Source organism: Toxotes jaculatrix, chromosome 18, assembly GCF_017976425.1.
Source record: "Toxotes jaculatrix isolate fToxJac2 chromosome 18, fToxJac2.pri, whole genome shotgun sequence".
Taxonomy (NCBI): Eukaryota; Metazoa; Chordata; class Actinopteri; family Toxotidae; genus Toxotes; species Toxotes jaculatrix.
The window spans coordinates 10,246,441-10,267,119 of record NC_054411.1 but is presented as its reverse complement, the minus strand read 5'-3'; the positions used below and the strand labels follow the sequence as shown (position 1 = coordinate 10,267,119).

Sequence of the window (20,679 nt, the reverse complement as noted above, 5' to 3'; positions counted from 1 at the left end):
TCTGCTCATGGGTGAGCGGGGTTGTTTTTTCCCCCTCCCTCTCTCTTTCTCTGCTCCTCTTCTGTCTTTACCCTCAATATCTCTAAAGAAAAACTGACCAGCCGTGACATACAATGTTTTGCGGAAGTACCACAGTTAAAGATATCTTTAAATAATATATGTAAGCCAGCAAAAAGATGTCAAACGATGTCTCATTTTTGCCATCACTGTGGGTAGAGATTTGCATAGGTCGCACTGTTTTCTTGTCTGTTCACTGAGATTTCTACAAGCCAGATTGAGAGGATTTGAGTCAGAGAAACAGTCACATCCGTTTCACAAAACTACTAAAGTATGTGAGTCACAATGTATTATTTATTAATATATTTAGAGTCACGATTAATGCAAATCCTATATCTGCTGTAAAAGCAGTGTTGACTGCTGAGTAATAATAAAACTGTATAAGACGGGGACCAAGCCAAATCCACCTAAACAGAAATCACTGGACCATTCAGCCTCTATTCCCCAATACTGTAACAGCTTATTAAAGATAATGAAGTGTTTCAAGCTTGATAATATGCGCACCAACACATTACTGGAGAGAATGGATGAAAGGCAGAGAGGGAAGAGAATATTTGATGATGGATGAGAGAATAATAACCCAATATTAAAAAAGCAGACTTAAGACAATGAAAAACAAGATGCCAGACATGAACACAAACCGGGATTAGAGGTGAACACAATAAGAAAAAAGGGGGTCAAAAACACAAAAATAAAACCATCAAAACTGAAGGAGATGATAAGCTGATAGCTCAGGGAGGTGAAGGGAGATCAGCTGTGGTCTGCCCTCTCCATCACTTCCTGTTAGGTTTTGATTTGCATCAAAATAACTGTGTTGCTGTATTGATCTCAGACATTTCAGAGTCTCTTTTCTCATACTAAGGAAGAGAAACAAGGTTCAATCTTAAATACAGGAATCCATGGCCATCCTTTTCACAGGCTAATGTGGATGAATGTTAGATTGACCACATCTTGTTGTCAGACAGCTTGTTTCAAGTAATCAATTCACATGGCAGCATCCTGACAGCCAGAGAAAAGCAGGATAAATCGACTGCAGGGGCTTGAGAAAGTGCACAGTATGTTATCTGTGTGTGTTTGTATGAGGGGTTACATAGGTTCAAGTGTCTGCAGATGTTCGGGTGCCTGATCCTGGCCATTCTAGGACAATCTCTCGTCTTTACGATCCAACCTCGTGGCAGCTGAAATTGCAGTCTTGTCAGGCAGTAAATTGCTGCTCTAATAAACTGTCCTCACCCGCAGCTGGCTTCACTGTCCACTTCAACCGGGTCCAACATCATCTGAATACAGCTGTGCTCTATAGGCCTCACGGCAGGGAAAAAGGTCAGGAAGCTTCATGCTGTGTGCTCCAATTGATGTGTCTTGTTTCTTTCCAGCTGCGTGTATGTGTGTTTACCCATCTCTCAGTCTGTGCACATTTGTCTGATGATCTATAACGCAGGTACAAGCATGTGTCGGCCTCTTTCCATCTTTGATGACCCTGGGCTAACTGAAGAACATCATTAGTGGCAGCCTCTTGGTGTTATGGGACTTGAAATGTCCTGTCCTGTGCTATCAGCTGACAGGGAACAGTAGATAACCTTTCCCCATGAGAGCCCAGTCACATTATCTCCCTCTCCAAACCCCTTTGTTCAGGACAGAGGAGAGCAGCATGAGAAAAGCACTTCGCAAACAAATAATACCATCAACCTCTACTCCTCTCTTCCTCTTGCCTCCTCATGGCACGTCCATACTCTTCTGGGACAATGGTCGTCCCTGAACCCCCTCTTTCTGTGAAGCTGAGAGTGGCTGAATGCAAAGCCTGGGTGTGCCAAACAAACATACTCAAAAAAAGGTGGATGCAACTCACATGTCGTGACTGCAGTGATCATTTCAGACGCTTTAAAAGTAACCCTCCCTCTGCCCTAAGCAAAGAGAAGGAAAACTAGCTGGGAAGTAAATGACCTGGTACAAAAAGCATGCATCCTAAACACCCTTACACTGACTTATATAGAACAAAGCACACAAAACGATAAAGGTCAAATCCTTAAAGAAGAAAGAAAGAAAGAAAAAAAAAGGATACACCACAGAAGAAAATGAGCATAAAAAAAAAAGCACATTAATACTCCAGGTACAGTAGCCATAAGTGTGAAACGTTTTGGATGTTTATCACAAAGAAACACCTTTCCTTTCAACTTACATTTGCAATCCAAGTGGGGACTGAGCAGCCAATGCTGCCGTCCCAGGGAGGTTTACTAAAAGCTGCAGAACACAGAGGGCAACAGAGAGCAAAGGAGAGTTGGCAGATATGCTTGGATCAGCACACACACACACACACACACACACACACACACACACACACACACACACACACACACACACACACACACACACACACACACACACACACACACACACACACACACAAACAAACAAACAAACAAACAAACAAAAGTATCATGCGCCTGATCTAAGCATAATGACAGGTTTGCCATCCAGGGCCAGGTACTGGAGCTGGAGGGCAGTGGAGCAGGTGGTGCAGAGAAACTAGCACTGCTGGGCTGGGCAGCTCTCCATGCCAGTTGGCACTCCTTCCACTGCGTCCCCATCCTGAGATATACTGTACATCCTGTCCCTGTCGGGGGGGAAGAGGGCAGGAGGGACAGGAGGGAAACTGTCCAGTATGACAGGCTGTTTAGGAGGTCTTTATTACTGCAGCATGGTTCGCAGAGGAGGGGAGGGAAAGATGAGAGGTGCAGATTGCAGAGATTTTAGGAACAGTTAGAGTAGAGAAAAAAAACTACCTGGGAAATAGCTGGAAGCTAGAATGAGTGGTAGAATGACAAATGTTTGAGTGAGCTGCCTGCGAGTGAGCCCCTTCAGTCAGAAAACATGAAAGACATATTCATTTTTCATAAGGAATCACAGAGGGACTCACACTGTCATCTCTGACAGTAAAGGAGAAGCAGCAAGTTTGTGTGTGAATGGGAGGGAGAGGTGGAGGGGGAGGGGTAGCGTTGACCTTCCTGTTTACAGATGAACACTTCTGCTGAGCCCAGGTTACTTCTGAGGCGTTAAAGGGCATTTAAAAAGGTTAGCAGCCTTATTCACAGTGTCAAATCAGGGCAAACCGTCTCCTCCGTCTGAGAATGTCAAGCAGACTTTCAACGGTGAGTGATGTTTCACATTCTGCCTTTGCCAACAACAAACGTCTGTCTTCTGAATAATATATAGGAGAGGATGTTTCACACTTTACTTCTTTTACTACATACATAAACAAGCACGATGAGCAGAATGCTAATTCTTTTAAATATAGACTGTGTACACATATGCAGTGGGCTAGAATCCAACAACACACTTCATCATTGCAGAGAATTATGTTTTATTAAGCTTCTGATGGATTTACAGTAGATTAGTCCTGGGAAATGTAATCATACCATAAAACAACTGAGATTTGTCAACTTAAAACACTATTTCTTTCACGGTGTATTCCTCGAATGTCTGGTTGTATTAAGCCTTTATGGAAATATTTGGTTTACAACATTTTAGCATCAATGTGATGGAGTACCTTAATTTTTGTATTTCATTCACTGGACCAGCCAGAAAACACATTCCCATCTTGTTATTATTATTATTTTTCTTACAGTTGAATAGCCATAAAAAGTACAACTACATAATAAAGACTGATGTTGTGATATAACATATCCATTGATGAAACACTTATCTGTATCAGCCAACCCCAAACTAGATCAATGCTACTTTGGAGATGGCTGCACTGTGAGTGCTTCACAGTGCCATGAGTATTCAGATTTACAACTGTGCGTGTTTTTCATAATGACTAGTAACCTTTTCACCTAATTACAGGTTGCAGTTAGTTGTTCAAAAAGAAAAACTACACTCTTAAGAATGTAGCAAGAATACGATTACACAACACAAATATAAGCTTGTTTTTTCAAGGATTACTTTTTGCTTGACTTAATTCTTTTGAATTGCTGCATTACTTTACAATTTAGTTCTTCTCAAACGCTCAGAGACCCCAGATAACCCACAGTGACCTCTTGGTACAAGTTACATAAGCCTGACTTCATAAAAAGAAACAGCAAGTCTTGCACACCACCTGGGCTTTCTCAGCACATTAGCTCTCCAGGTTTGGGACAAAAACACGTCTCCAAACTGTGAATTACGTCAGAGTACTTCTCTGCTTACACACAAACACGCTGTCCCAGCACAACAACCCATACTGAGGTCTCTCTCTTCCTGTTGCTATCAACATAATATGTCAATATCCTTCCCCTCTTTCTGTCCCTCACTGCTGTAAACAGGGAGGTGGCACGAAAACAAAAGTTCCATATTTGGCCAGTGCTTTTTTTTTTGTCCTGGCTCCGAGCTGGCCCCGCCACGGCTCACTCAAAACGACAATAGCAACACTTGACATCTCTCCAAAGTCTTTAACTCTCGCTTGGCTGTATCTGTCTCTGAACTCTCTGAGCTCATTTTGTATTCTGTGCCTCCGATCCCTCCATCCTTGACAGTCCCAGGCTGCCATGGTCCGCTAGCAGAACAAAAGATACAGTTGACACCCCTCCAAAATCTTTAACCCCCCCCAGTCCTTTGCTTAGTGGTCTGTATTTTCTCCCTGTTTTGTCAATCCTGCTGTAACTCACTGTCTCCCCCCTTCTCCCTCTCTCTCTCCATCCCAAATCCAACTATCCCCCCTGTTCTTTAGTGTCCAAGCCGATATCTGTTTGCCTCATCACCACACAGGCTTAAAGGGCTCTTCTCTGCGAGGAACAGCCCCAGCAGTCATCATCCTGAAAACCCAGACTCACTTTCCATTTCATCTTTTCTACACCTTCCTCCTCTACTCTGTCAAGCCCTTCTTCCTCCTCTTCTGAATACTAATTCCCCCATCCTCTTTTGATCTCTCGCATAATAGTGACCACATGGCTCCTCATGCCATTCAGCACATCTGTCTATGCGGCAGAATTATCCATATGAACAAGTCTCTACTTTGAAACTTGCGCTTTCAAAACTTAATTACAAAAACAAGCGAAGAAATTTGTCACTGTAGTGTGTAATTTTACTCGTTTCCCATGCTGTTTAATCTGTGTCAAACATTTTCTCAAACCAGGTGTAGTTTTCTTTATAGTACTGATCTACCTTTCAGACTTTTGTTATTATTATTATTTCAAAACCGGAGTGGAATTATCCACATTCAGTCTTTCACATGTTTTAATGAAAGAAGAAGAGTAGGAGTAAACCCGTCTGGAGTTGAGATAGAGCTTGAAATCCTGAGGCAGGACTGACCAAACATCAGGATGTCACTGTCCCCAAAATTTAAGTGAATGTTTCAGAAGAGTAACACATTTTAATGTGTTCGTTTTGTATCTTCTCAATAAATCTGTATTACACTTCAACAAAATTTATAACGCACATTAAACCTAGATTCTGAAAGATACCATATGAAGAAAGTTATGATTATTAGGCACATTTTGAGAACAGAGACATAAAACATAGTTTGGTAAAGCTGTTAACCTGTTTTACACTGTTGTCTTCATCTCACAAAACCACAAAAGGAAATGACCATGCAAAGCAACCAATTAATTCAGGGACTAATTAATTCTTGATCAGGAGTTGAAACAAAACTAAAAGACATCTTTTCTCTGACAGTCTTGCTTCTAATTGAAATTCGATTTAATCACATAATGAATTATCTCCACCTGAGACACTATTGACCCACAGCTATGAGCAGAGCTACTTCACTGATTAAACAGTGACTGAGTTTGTGGCTCTGGGTAAATGATCAAAGCAAACAGCCAACAGACACAAACATCTCCCTCCCTCTCACGCTCCGCCTCTCTCTCATCACGTCTTCTGCTCCAATACCACAGACTCTGCTTACTCAACATTTTGAGTAATGGCATCTTCACTGGGAGTTGATGATGAAAATGTGCCGGATCTTTTGCTGAGCACTGCACCACTCCCTGAGGACTCTCGATCTAAAACGATACAGCAGGAGGAAATGGCATTGCTAACCAAAAGCTCAGCTTCCACCACAGAAACCGCTGAAACATATTTTGCCTGAGACAGAGGCAAAAGTTGTGCGTATGCTGGTGCTTATCTAAGAAAAGTTGAGCGGAGGGCAACTGGACTTGGTGGTAGAAACTTGAAAAGGTTTTATCAGTTCTGATAAGTTCTGATCCAGAACTGAAGAAGACTCTTGGATGAGAGGTGAAGTGTCCTCTACATCCAGGTCCAGTTGCCCTTGATTTAACTTTTCTTGGATAACCATGACCTAGATGCTGAGAACCTTCACAGACATCTATGCTGATGCTTGTTTGCACTGTTGACCTGCATCCTCTTAAAATGCAGAATTGACAGATTCATTAAATCTCAAGCTCAGAAACAAGAACCAGAAGCAAGCTGATATGCAGCCTGTTAAGATAAGCATTGCTGTAATGTTTGTTGATGAAGGTGTCATTTAAAAAACAGCGGAGGCAGCACTCTGACTCAACAGTTACAGAATGAGACAGCAGCAAGATGGAGGGGAGAAAAACAGAAAAAACACACAGGGAGGCAGAGAGGAGGAAAGATGCAGACAGAGGAAGATTGAAAGTGATAAAAGGATGTGGAAAGACCTCTGCTGGGAATATATCAGGTACTTAGCATGGACACACACATACACACTGATACATTCATGCATTAAGTCACAAATAGCCTTTAGGAGTGACAGCATGGGGGATTCCTGGGGCTATAAAGCATGAGGATGGAGGAACAGGTGACAGGTGGAGGGACACAGGAGGCCTGTCACATCAAAGCCAATGGAGGGTGCTGAGCCTGTGGCAGGGAACTTAGTTCATGTGAGAGAGTAACCAGTTATACCAGCTAGTTACTTTGGCTTCAAAAAGGAAAAAGCTGGTGGTGATTTTTGTTGTCAATCCCACATGAAAGCTAAAACCAACCTTTGAACCAAGTTGAATTCATTCTATTAATATTGCATGTGAGGCCAAGGCCTGATAGTTTATTCTGAACTGTGGCTTATTTTGAGTCAGTCCCACATACACTGTCCTGGTGCCATAAATACTAATCAAATCTGTGTTAATCGGCAGCTGAAAATAATCACCAACAAAAGCAATATTTACTCTGGTTTGATACAATCTGTGGTGCCCAACTATTTTGGGAAGTGACTTTACCTTTTTTTTTTTTTTTTTTAAATAAAACCATATATCTGTGACATGTCTTTAAAGATTTATGTCTTCAGGAGGAACTGGAGGGCTTGGGGCTGAGAGCCACAGACAGGTTGTGAAAGTCAGAAAGCATTGCGAAACTGGGATTTGTTAACTATAAGTAAACTATGATCTTATTAATACAGTGCTGCTCACCAGTTCCCAGAGCCCAGAGTGACGTCTTCTAATTACTTTTTCTCTGAACAACAATCCAGCAGAATTATGATTCATTGGTATGACAGAGAAAAGCAGATTAAAAGGAGAAGGAGGGTTGTCAATAGTATAGACACGTATATGTCATATAAAATATATGCCAGAAAACATCATTGGAAAACAGGGTTGCAAAGGAAGAAGAAAATTACTTAATAGTCTCTTTCTATGGCCCAATGTTTGTAAAGCAGAGCAACACAGGAAGGGTGTGAGAGGGCATTTCAACATAGATGCTTCCTTTTTCTCAAAGAGGGGAGAGCTAAAACTGACCTACATATATATATACAGTATATATATGTAAAAGTAATTTCATGGCCTGCACTACTAATAATAAAATACCTCATGGTCATCTATTCGTAATATACACAAATATGTACAATGGTATTCATGGGGGAAAACACACTATTACTTTAGGTTACATACACACACAGACATGCAGAGCCCGTTCGTGCAGGCTGAGTGCAGCAGCAGGCTTCATGGTGGACTGGCTCCCCGTCATGTTCCCTCATTCATAATTCACACAGCCATTTATCACACACACACTCCTGCTGTGCACACTAACGAGCCACTAAAGCCCACAAACTGGGTGTGGCTGCATGTGTGGGTGTTTACGTTTGGTGTAGCCTACTTGAACGCAAAGCACAGTAAAGTAAGTGTGCGTTGGTGAGAATGTGTGTAGGAGAGTGGATGGGGAGGGTTATTGTGAGTGTCACCTCAAAAGTGAGCTCCATCCGTCAGTGTCAGTAAACGCTAGTGTGTGTCTGTTAGGAGGAGTGCTGGCATTCTCTGTACCCTTGATCACAAAGGAGGAAAGCTTAGGATGCATCAATGACTCATAATAGCCATTTATCACCCGAGCACTCAGCACGGCCCTGAGGAGAGCTAGCTTAGCCACATGCACAGCTCAACTCACACTGTGCAAAGAGAGAGCTAAATGAAGTACCAGATATATACAATGAGAGAGCAACAGCAGGAGAGAGACACAAAGACGCTTTCACATTTTCTTCCACTTTTTCAAGGTTTACAAACCTTTGAGAGTCAGAATGCGTGCAACTTGCATCTGTGCGGGAGCTGCGAGAGTGAAGAATCACTGCACGTGCTGGGCTTATTCTTGCTAGGCTCACACAAAAATAGGCCTTCGCTCGGCCTTCACCACTATGTGAAAGCCAGAGCTTCAGCTGAATAAAGTAAATTTGGCCCCTTTCTTCAACTCAGACCAGTCCATTAAAAAAAAAAAAAAAAGTCTCCAGTTTCCAGCTGACCCTAACCACTTTCAATAACCTATTGCCATGGCAATTAGTATTTGGCAGGCGCAGGGTGCAGAGCTGAAATGTGTGTTTGTGTTCCCATGTGTTGTGCTGTGGCTAGTGTTATGACTGTGAGTCAGGTAAAGCAGCATAAAAACCCTGAACAAGATGAACCTTAAGAGGTAACTTTATCCATCTTTCTGTGCCACTCCGTATTAACCTGTTTATTTTTTCTCTTTATAACCTTCTTCTTGCATGCCCTTTCCTCTCTTCTGCTTTCTCTATTGGGTTTTCATCTTCTCTTCTTCTCAGTGTGCAGGAGGGGAAGTGATGTTTGCAGGAAGATATACAAGCTGATCTTCTCAGCACATTTGCATATGTGAAAACTCCTACAGTGTTTGATAACAGATTGGTCTGCTGCATGCAATCAAGGAGAGAGCAGCGAGAAGATTCCTTTACAAACTCTGGCTGCATTGAAGAGTGTTGATATTATACTAAAGCATAAAGCATAAGCATGTTTTGCCCCTGTGGTAATGAAAGCAGTCCAGTTCTACTAGTAATCATGTCTGTGTGCCTCCTCTATTTGGGAGCCTGAAAAATATTGTAAATGCAAATACTGTGAAGTAAGTATTCACTTCGTTGTTTTGAGATAAACAACGTAGAGACCACCACTGCACAAAAGATCAGTTCATGGCTTCGCTTCATTAGCTTGCCTGCATTAAACCTGCAGTTTCATGGCAGCAAATGGAGCAGCTGAAATGTGGAGTGTGAAAGCACATGACTCTCCTGATTCTCCAGTGTATAAATGGACAGTTTGTAGGGTGACATCAATATTTGTGTTGAAAGGTTTTAAAGGGTGTGATTAATCTAAGGTAAGTGACTATTTTTCTTTTCTAACACTTAGAATTAGATCTACAAAATCTAATATTTTAATACAATGTCAACAAATTGATAAGCCAAACAAGGGCTGTAACTAATGGTTATTTTAATTCTTAATATATCTAAGGGTTATTTTGTTTGACTCAGTGATAAATCTTTTACATTACAAAATTATTAAAATCAGTGATGGCTGCATCTGCTTTAGATGGTTTCTGGTATTCTGCACACTCCCTCACTGTCATCGCTTTGGGGAACACTTAATACAGCCATAGTTGTTTCACTCAGCTAAAATGGTAGAAAAAGGTAAAAAAAAAAAAGTTTGCACTTTAGAGCATTTTATTCCTTCATCATGTTAAAAAAATAGTCTGGGAAAGTCAAGTACCTTTACTTCATTGCAATAATGGCATCTGGTCACAGTGCAGTGCTGGTGGCTTTATAAAACATTATCTGTAAGCAGCATCAAAAACCAAAGAAAATACCTCCATCCTGTAAAACTGACGCCCCCCTCCCATCCACACCAGCTCATATTCATGACACCTGAACCATGTCCTTTGTCGGCTTTGCCACTGATATTGATTTATGTCCTTACCTTAAACTGGAATCAATTAAAAATGGGAAGACTGAGCAAAATGAACAGTGTGTACTAGACAACATGTTATGCAGCATGTTCTACACCACAGTCTACATGTCCTATGTTTGGTCTACAGGCTCAGCCGCGTCAGCTGCTCACATGTGGCTCCTTATCAGACAGACAGTGGTGGCGCTGATAGCAGGCTCTCTTATCCAGCCTCGCCCTGGGTCATCTCTGTCAGACTAGATAGAGGCAGGACACTTCAGCATTGAGCCAATAGGACAGCTGTCCCCTATATAAGGGCGGAGAGGTCCGCAGGGTCCTCTGACACTTGTCAGGATTAAGTGGAGCACAACAGGATACATGGATGTTCAACATGGAATCTCCAAGAGTATCAATTCAATATAAAGCTCTCTGGGCCATGCAGATAAGATTATTTGCAGCTCTTTGGAATAATTTGCTTTCTCTTTTTGATCCAGAAACTCATTACACCCCCTGAGTACAAATCTTTTAATACTTGCTGGGTTGAAAGCAGCAAGCCATACTCTCTCTGCACAGTTCTCCTGAACAAGTACAGGTAGTGCAGTCCTGCTGAGTAATGGTGTACCACAGCAGATAGCCTAAATGACTGCAGCTTTAATATCCAGCTAATCACCACATCGTAGACCTTCAATGGCCTTGCCACAATGACCTCATGTTTGCAAAGCACGACAAGGGGTGCTCTGTAGACTTGTTCAGTATGATAAGGCCAAAGATGAAAAATGGCGAGACCGTGTTGCTGCAGGCTGCAATGCCATGCTGTGCTGAACTATAATTTGTAATACATGGTGAAACTGAACAATGCAGTGTGATGTATTATGCCATTATTCTCTTTGCAGAGCTGTAATCTACCATGCAGAGCCATGGTGTTCTAGGCAGGGCTCGGTCACTGCAATATAACATAGCTGCTTGGAGTCCCCATCCACACCCCCCCCCCCCCCCCCGGCAACCTCTGAAGAGTCACATCCCCCTTCAGCTGAGAGGGCCACTATAGAAAGCATCATCTTGTGTGATAGTAATCCCAGGATCTATTTACCAATGTTTTTATAAACCATCCCCACAGCCTAACCACAGCCTAACCACACTCTAGCTCTATGTCTGCCCCTCCTGACCCCCTACTCACAGTAAGCCACTCTACTCAGAGCCTTCCACTTCACTATCGACCCCTCCTGTCTTTCTACAGTAGCGCTGAACACTGTGTGTGCATACTGATTTGGACTCAAGGGTCTAGACAAAAATTATGCCAGGTATTTGATTGCTGGCAGGGGGGAGAAGACAGCTGTGTATATATTAGGATGAAAAAGCCAAACCGTTTAACTTTTTGTCAAGTGCAGCAGTGTGTAGACAGAGTGTGCAAGCACAAACAAACACACACAGCACTTTAGGTGTAAAATCCAGAGGCTTAAATGCGAACAGCTTCCCTTTCTCTTCTTGTGGTACACACCACAGCTCAACACTGAGGTCCATTTACATGGTAGCTTAATGTAGTGGTGTTTAGGCAAAGCTGCAGCTGTTGTTCTGCTCTCTTTGGACCAAAAATCAAGCCGTAGACGGTAGAATTAGACACCAGCTAAATGCATTTAGCTTCCTTCTCTGATTCTCTCTTACCTGCATTTCTCTATACCTGCTTCTTTAAGTGTAACCTCAAAACCAGCCTCATTTATCGTGGTCAAGGTCACAGGGAGCAGCCATTATAAGCAATTCTCCACTGAGCCTCAGGCAAATACTGTACACTTAGCTGACTGACGTGCATCCCTATGGAATAGCATTCAAAGTGTAGGCGCAGGGATGTGTGAAAGTGAAAGTGTGCACACTCGGGTATGTGAGTCTCCCAAAAGCACAAGTGGCTCACCCGATAACTAATACCTGCTGCAGAGCATGAAGTAATAGGGCCGGAGTGAAGGGACATGGAACCTTCATCACCAGCACTATTTGCAGCAAAATTCTGCTCTATGCTCAAATCAATCCTAATGTAGCTAATCAAGTATTGTTCTGAAGGCGTAAAGGTGGACAAGGAATCGGGACAAATTAATATCATGGACCAGAATACAAATGATTTTTCGTTTCATAGCTAGCACAACCCTAGGCCTTTGCTGATTCTCTTTGATATCCACATGACATGAAAATCTCTCTTGTCTCATCATAAATAAACACAGCCATGACAGCCTCATTATAGACAATCAATATCATTTGCTGAGATAAAAAACGGCTATCTGGCAAGCGGCTGATGTGTTTGGGGGTCAGAATAACACCAAGCCAGTATGGGAAGATATGATGATGGAGAATTACCAACATTAATCACTTTAGCCAAGGAGATTACCCAGTCTTGCTTAATTACAAATCTCCCACAGGGCAAAGAGAGGAGAGAGCAGGGCAGGAAGGAATATACTGTACACAGCTGCCCGGCACAGCTTCGCTCAGCAGTTAAGTTAGAAAAGGTCATGCTCACTATTTCAAACTGAATCTGAGATCATGCCTTACCTTGAGGCAGCTGGTTACTGATAACCCTGAACATAATGACTATTAGTGGAAAGGAGCTGTGCGTTTATATGAAAGAGCTGTCAGAGGCTCAAACTACTGAAAGTTTTCTTTAGATCATCAAAGTGGCGCCTTAGTGTTCATTTGGGCTACTTCTCTTATTTTTTATTCATTAAACATGAGTTACAGCAACAGCCTGGAATATTCACAGGAGAGAAGAAAAAGAGACAAGATACAAGATACAAGATACATACAAAACAGGAAGACTCTCAAATGCAAGAAGAGATCCAGCAGTTACAGGGCAAAATTTGCAATAATTTAGAGTCACGTTTCTAGTCAGTATTCTCTTCTACCTCTGTTTTTGGTCTCTACCAACTCCTGAGGGAAATATCTGGCTCTTTAGCTGTTAAATGCTTCATAATGTTGACCATCTAGTCTCTAACTGTGTCTGTCTGCTACTTTGTGCAGAGGGGTAGAGTACAGAGGGTTTTTAAAGCTTTCTTTTTACTGAAAAAAGCTGCCTGCTCTGCCAAAAACAATGATATGAGAGCTGCTGTAAAGTTGCGGGCTGAACAGCTGAACAATGAGCCAAAGCTGTGTAAAGCTGTAAAAATTCTCTGTAGGTTAACTACTATAAGAAACCACTTTTGCATCGTCACATTGTTTTGACATTCTCATTTGACAGATTGCTATTACAAAAATATCAGTCATAGCCTCTTTAACGTCTGCCACTAAGCCATTGAAGCAGTCTGTGCATTGTACTCAGAGATACTTGAAGCAGCTGTTACCAATCTGTAATACCATTGTAGCGTTACAGATTAGGGCAACAACTGCTTAAGTCTTCAACAGCTACATTTGCTCCATTCTCATTGTAAAACACAACACTCAGTCAACATCAGCCAACAAACAGCTCCATTTCCCCGGGAAACAATGGCCGCTTGAAAGAGAGAAGAACCAACACTGGCTCTCAGTGGTGATTCTGTCATCGGCAGAAAGATAATAGGGCCACACTCACAGTCTCCTCCGAAGGCATAATCTTCTGCAGGTGCCATCATTCTGCATTAAGCACAAAAGGAAGGACAGAGTTGGGTACTTTCCAGGGAAACTGAGCCAAATATAGCTCCCATTTCCAGTGAGGGAAACGCACAACACAACAAGGTCTGGCCTCAGTGCAGCCCCTTACTGAGACAAACACTCACCAAGAGCCTTGTGGGGTGTGTGGACTGCTCAGAACCGCTTTTTGAAAGGATCATCTCACTATATCCTTCCAGTGAGATGTGTTATGGTTTAAGATAACTAACCACTGTTTTTCTACAGTGTCAATTACTCTGCTGATTATTTTCTCAATAATTTGATGAATCATTTGTCTATGCAATGTCAGAAAACAGAGCTGCTCAAGCTCAATTAGTCAACTAACAGAAAATGAATCTATATATTAAACTATTTTGAGACATGTCATTTTTTAAGAAAATTACCAAAACATTTATGGTTGCAGCATCTCTAATGTAAAATGAATATTTTGGGGTTTTGGACCATTAGTTAAACAAAACTCAATATCAGAAGACATCACATCACATTTTACCACCATTTTTCAGTACTTTCTGACATGTAGACTAATTTTTTCGAGGAAAATAATCAGCAACTTAATAGATAACTTTTAAACTAAGTTTTTGACATTCTATAGAATAAACAATCAAGTAATCAGAAAAACGACTCTCAGATTAAGAAGTTATGAAAACAATAATCAGTTAGAGCCTCAAAGCTAACTGCAAAGTCAAGCTGTCTTACTTAACTTAACCAGCTGTCACCCACTGGGATGAAAACTGAGTTACAAAATATCCATTTGTTGCTAAAACCACTGGCCTCAGTGCTGAGGAGCTAACAGGATGCAGCTGTAACACTCAGCTCACCACACGTGGTTGCACCCTATGTGAACCTCTGCTACAATGAGCCACAAATAGCTTCTAATTACAGTAAGAAGCTATAATAAAGTATAAACTGATGAACATGTCCAACAACATGATGAGACAAAAACTTGACTCTATTGACTCAGTCTGAAGTTAAAGGGGAAAAGTAAAGACAGCCAAAAACTATCTGTGAGAAAGTGAAACATCACATTAACTCAAAAAGGACACAGAATAAGAAAACACATAGGAGAAAGCTGCACAGCGATCGGTACACAGGTCAGAGCAATTTACTTCTGAGCTAGGCAACAGGGACCCGCCACAGCCAGCCAGGATCCATGCCTGGCTGGAATGCTACCCAAGTGATTTACACAGACTGAGCTAGACAGTAGAAGAAATTTTACGGCACTGGAGAACAACTCTCTCCTGACAGCCAGCTCTCTCACTGGCACAGCAAATCTACAGGGAGAGGATAAATCTTAGGAGGGGAACTGAATACATGATGGAGGTAAGAAAAGAGTTGAGGAGGAGGAGGGGTGATAACACAGTGAGTAACACATTTATCCTCACAATAAAAAAAGAGGAGCACGAGCAAGAGTGGTAGTCACTCATTAATCTAAGAGATGAAGGGGAAATGCAGGCCCATAAATCACTCCTGCTGGCCGGTAAACAAAATGCACTTCGACTCGATCTTGTTCCTTGACTGGTCGCAGAACTTCTCTCAAGGCGAAAATAATATAAATCTGTGCAGAGTGTTGACATTTTTGATAGTTTGTCTGCACAAATTATTAATGTGCACACTTGAATTGCTAATTTGTGCAAATTAATAGTTCATACCTATCAATGCCTAGAATGCACTGTACAAAATCAGTCATGCAGCCTCCAAGGAGACACATTCAGCATCTACTCAAATAAACCTGAAATATTAATCCAAAAGGGCAGATGAACACCATCTGCGATATCTTAGTCAGACACTGTCTCTTCGCTTACACCAGGTAATAATGGATCAGCAAGCTTTAGATGATGAAAAGAGCCATTAAGCCAACATTTAGTCACACTAGAGTGATTTGCATAAATGTATCAAATAAAAGCTGCACTTTAGAGGCAAGGAAAAGAGAGGACAAGATAGGGAGGTGATGATAAAGCCACAGGCAAATCTTGATCAGGGAAAGCGACAGTTGCATTAAGTTGTAAAGCAATCCCCGGGGTTCAGAGCAAGGTTAAGAGAACGGGACACATTGAGGACGTGTGGAAGGCAATGTAATTGAGCAAGAGAACAAAGAGTGAGCACAGACAGGGTGGAGGGGAGGATGGCAAAGAAGATGGCGTCTGTCTGTGATACAGTCACATAATACCAACACCACAGCCCATCTGTGCCGGGTACGATACATGATGCTAAAATCCTGTGTCGACCTTGACCAGTGAGAACGTTCCCCTGCCGATGTTTTGGTCCACCTAGGGGGTGAACTGCTGATATACTGGAACAAGTAGCAATTTCCTCTGTGGATGGCACAGAGGCATTACGGGACATAAATTTAAGCACATAAAAATGCCAAAGTTTGTGTGATCATGGGGGAATAATTGCAGCGATATGTCTCACTGTTGAAGCCAATAGCAACTGTAGCAACTGCTGCTGACCTTGGAGTTATGTTATTCTTACTGGAAATTAAACCAAGAAAATCTACCCTTTTCATATTGTAAGCAAGCACAAAACATAGAGGCATGAAATAACACTGAAAAAAAAACTTTAAACGCCTACCTTTGAGCTGGTCAGCCACCACACTCTGTCCAATTCTCTCAGTGACCTGTCCGTCCTCATGCTGGTAGCGGTCATCTAGGAAGTTGGCAGTGGCCTGTGACAAGTGGACCTTCCCAGCCACTCCCAGCTGCTCCATTAGGTTGGCCAGATTGACATCATTTGACCAAACATCAAACTTGAAGCGTTTCATGCCCAAGATACCACACAGCACTGTGCCAGTGTGGACACCCACCCTCATGTTCACCATCTCCCTCTTCTCCTGGCAAAACTGTTCAATAGCTTGGATCATGCCGAGGCCCATCTCCACACAGCAATAGGCATGGTCTGGTCTGGGTTCAGGACAACCAGCCACACAGTAGTAACAGTCCCCTAGAGTACTGATCTTTTCACAGCCGGTGAGCTCACACAGTCTATCAAAACGTCCAAACAAGTCATTCAGAAGCCCCACGAGGGCATGAGCAGATTTGTTGGCAGACATTTTTGTGAAGCCCACAATGTCTGCAAAGAGGATGCTGACGGGCTCCATCCGTTTCATGTTGAAGGGTCTGAAGATTATCTGTCCTCGAGGGATGGAGGTTTTCTTGCGTTTATTGTTTTTGGGGCTGGATATGGCGGCTGCTGCACCGCTGGTGGAGTATCGTTTAACAGAATTATCACCTATCTCCTCGTCACCCTGCTTCATCAGTTCATCAGCCACGATTCTGGGCATGACAGAATGGATCATTCGCTCCTTCAAGGCTTTCTCCACCTCCAGATCTTTGCCATGCATTATAGCTTGTCCCACCTTGAGGAACGTGCTGCGTGACCGCACCTCAGACATGATGAACAGGTGGATGCCGATAGCGTGGGCGCAGAGGTGGAGCAAGGCTTTGGCTGGGCCCAGCCATCTTAAAGTATCCCAGTCTGATTGAGAGGCTATACTCCAGTTCTCCCCTACCTGGGTCAGGTGCAGCCAGCCCAAACTCTCAAAAAAGACAGAGTAGAGAAACCCGAGCAAGACAGAAGCATAGAGGCGAACATGGAGAACACTGTACAGCAACAGAAGAACCTCGATACAGAGGGAGAAGGTGCCTACAGGAGAAAGACAGGGGGACCAGGTGCTACCTCCTACAAGCTTGTCATAGGACAGGTTGTATGTGGGCCCCATGCCAGTGAACTCTTCCACGTCAAGTGTAGGTGTAGGAGTATCTGGGTCCCTGAAGCCTGATGTCTGGATCTGGGGGGCCAGGGTGAGGATGAAAGTTACAATTATGAGCAGCAGAGATGCTTGACTGTAGCAGCGAGAGTAGAGCTTAGTAAAAGTTAAGAGGAAGAGGAGGAGGCAGAAAAGGAGGAAGGATGCGGTGGGAATGAGAAAGGCAGTCCTATCACAGCGGGAAGGGTTGGCAGCAAAGTACAATCCCCAGAGGAAGCCAACAGCAACCAGGTAAAAGAGCACATAGCGGAAGCGCCGCTGGGTCTGAGGGAAACACCGTTCTCTACAGGCCTCCTCCAGGATTGAGGAGTCAAACTTTGGGTCCCAGAAGTGACCTGCTGATCTCTCAAAAAGCTGAGGCATCTTTTTCTGCGTGCGAAAGCTCTTCACTGCTGGCTTCCTGACTCCAGATTCCCCGGAGCTGCAGCTCGAGGAGATGCTGTACTTGCAGTGCTTGGATCCCCCAATGAAGCCTCCTCCGATTGAACCAAGCGGCCCACCTCCATGCTTGTGTTTGACACTGCTGCCAATCCTCACCGAGACGCCTCCATCTCCACTTGAGTCACAGCTCACTTCTGTGTTGTGTGGCAGCAGTTGTTGATGTTGGGGAGATGCCATGTTGCTGTTTAATCTATCCAAAAAATCAAAAACTGCACAGCAAGTCCTGTTATTTTAAAGACAGCAGAGATGAAAAAAAAAGTAAGGCAAAATATGGGGCCACTTTCTAAGCACTAGGGCAATGATTGTTAAATCTTAAAAGTAAAAAAAGAAAAAGAGTGCACAAACAAAAGCCTTTTCAGGGAAATGTCCACTCAGTTAGCAGTGTAGTGACAGGAGAAACACAAGCAGACCTTCCCAAGATTTTGAGTAGTTCATTATTGCCACTCTTGACGTCAGTCCCTGCATTCCTCTACGTTACCGTCTGTTTTGACGCACTTGAGACGGCAAGGTTCACTCGCTGTCTGCTCTGTTCCAGTCCAAGTCCACTCAGCTGCCTGCACACTGTCTCACTCATTGGAAAAATATTTGGGAAAAGTCAGAGTTGCAAAATACCACACATAAAGGGAAAAGTTGAAAAAGAAGAGAAAAAAACGCCAGAAAAGTTTAAAAAAAAAGAAAAAAAAGAAAAGAAAAAGAAAACAGAAAGAAAAAAGTGCTTTTAAATTGGTTCTTGCCAAGTTGTGATCACCAAAAGTCTGATTGTGCAAATCCAGTTAAACTGTGTTGTTGAACGTTTTCTTGGAGAGTAGTCAGTGTATTTTCATTACTCGGTTTTCCGTGCAATTCAGGTCCACTGGGAAGATACAGTAATACTGGCTGAACTAAACCACGTTTTGTTTACAGGACTTGGCAAAACTTTATTCAAAAACAAATCCTCTGCAGTGTTTGTTTTTTTTATATCTCAGAAAGCAAACCAGATATGAATCTGCTTTCTGTCCAGCTGAATGAAAAGATCAGCTTTTCATTTTAAGGCGCAGGTCAGCTCCAGATAAAGGGAACATGAGCGCAAAAACTGCCACTGAAGCTTTTATTTATACCCACATGCTACCTTGCTGCAGGGCCTAATCACAACAGTTCCCGCGGACGCAGCCCCGTCCTTTCCTGACTTTCCACTCCGGAGTCTCCGCCGCGTCTCCAAACGCAGAAAGGGTCTTGTGCAGGAGGTCTGCGGGAGACAAACGCATGAGACGAGATGCGCAGCAATACTCTAAACTGTTTTGGGTTTATTGAGCTTAGCTGTCAGTGATCCGTGTGTAAACACGCTCCTCCAATGCTATGCACCAACCAGTCTTGCTTCAGTGTTGCATCGGTATTGCTTTGGTATCCACAGACACACCAAATGCTGCCAATTCATCGTCACAGTGCGCCCCAATAAAATATCCAGATTGTCCTGATATCCCGACCATGCCGGGTCCCGGCTCGATATTCTTTATCAGCTGGACATCTGTGTGGAAATTTAAATACAGCACTGAGCACACTACGTTAAGTATCGTCTAGTCCTTCCTTTTCTCTTAAGTAAAGTTTGTCTACGGCAGCTTGGTCCCCCTCTAAATGGCAGACGATGAAAACCCAGAGAGAGTCGGGCTAATTAAAAGGTCTCCACCTCCGCTCCACGCCCCCCACACACACGCACGCACGCACACATACACACACCCCAGTCCCACAGGTCAAAGCAGAGTGCTGCCTTGAACCAGCCACTTTAATTGAATTATGTGCACGTAATGCACAAGAGAATATCTTCATACCTCCAAATAACTGCCATTAAATCCAAGACAAATTGGATGGATTAGAGATGCTGCATTGTCCAGCCTTTCCATTCCTTGCAGCGTCCACAGTGACATGAGATTGCCTTATCTCCGTTATCTGACCATTCTCTGCGCGGCACGGCAGCGTCGACACCCGCTCTGTGCACTATCCAGGCGCGGTGGGCAACACAGTGGTCGCGGCCGCCACCATCTTCTGTGCGCCGACAGCCGTCCAGTCTCGAGATGCGTGCTTGTGTGTGTGCGTGTGCGAGTGTGTGAAGTGCGCCAGAATAATATGAAAGTAGTTTCCGCTCTTTTCTTTCAAAATAAAAACCCCATTCACGTAGAATAGCCCACAACTAGGCCCACGCAGAGCTTCCACGTGGTATTAAAGATACATGTTAAACTTAATAAGTTATTTGACAACATTTAACATTATTTTGAAGTAGCCTAATTTTCAGATTCTTCATTGAAATGTTCTGTCCTACTGGAAGAACACTCTCAAGAGCACTGGCACAGCTCCAGTTGCTCCACTAGTGCAAAATATCATTGTACAAATCAACAAGGTAGAAGTTATCGTTTCCTTTTTGGTAGGGAAAAAATGGAACTCAGTTAAGAAGTTAATAACACAGACTGTAAGGAGCAAAGACTAGACCAGATATTTGTATCCTGAACGGTATATACTTTCCCCATTTTGTGAAAGATTTGCTCTTGAATGCCCCAAAATTCAAAATTTGAGCCTCAACCAAAAACTCACCATACAAACTTTTCAGGATTGTTTATTTTGAAAACGTTTTGCTGTGCTTCCGTTTTGGTGGTTACCGTTGACTTAACGCTGCTGTCTGTGTTCAGCGAGCAGAGAGAGGAGGAGAAGGGCTGTCTGTTGGGAGGG

General features: G+C 43.0%; 1 protein-coding gene across 3 annotated transcripts in view; it reads right to left on the bottom strand.

The window, feature by feature from the left end:
• Nucleotides 1-19,946, bottom strand: part of LOC121198474 (adenylate cyclase type 9-like) — a 31,840-nt gene extending 11,894 nt beyond the window's left edge. Inside the window, exons 1-2 of one of the 3 annotated variants that reach the window (XM_041062655.1) lie at nt 19,788-19,946; nt 16,347-19,486 (exon numbers count right to left, since the gene is read on the bottom strand). In XM_041062655.1, coding sequence (XP_040918589.1) covers nt 16,347-18,159 — 1,813 coding nt within the window. In that variant the 5' untranslated portion in view covers nt 18,160-19,486; nt 19,788-19,946. Of the gene's footprint in view, nt 1-16,346; nt 19,641-19,787 lie in introns of those variants that run through there. The other 2 variants (XM_041062656.1, XM_041062654.1) reach the window with 2 other exon arrangements.
• Nucleotides 19,947-20,679: the final 733 nt, after the last annotated feature.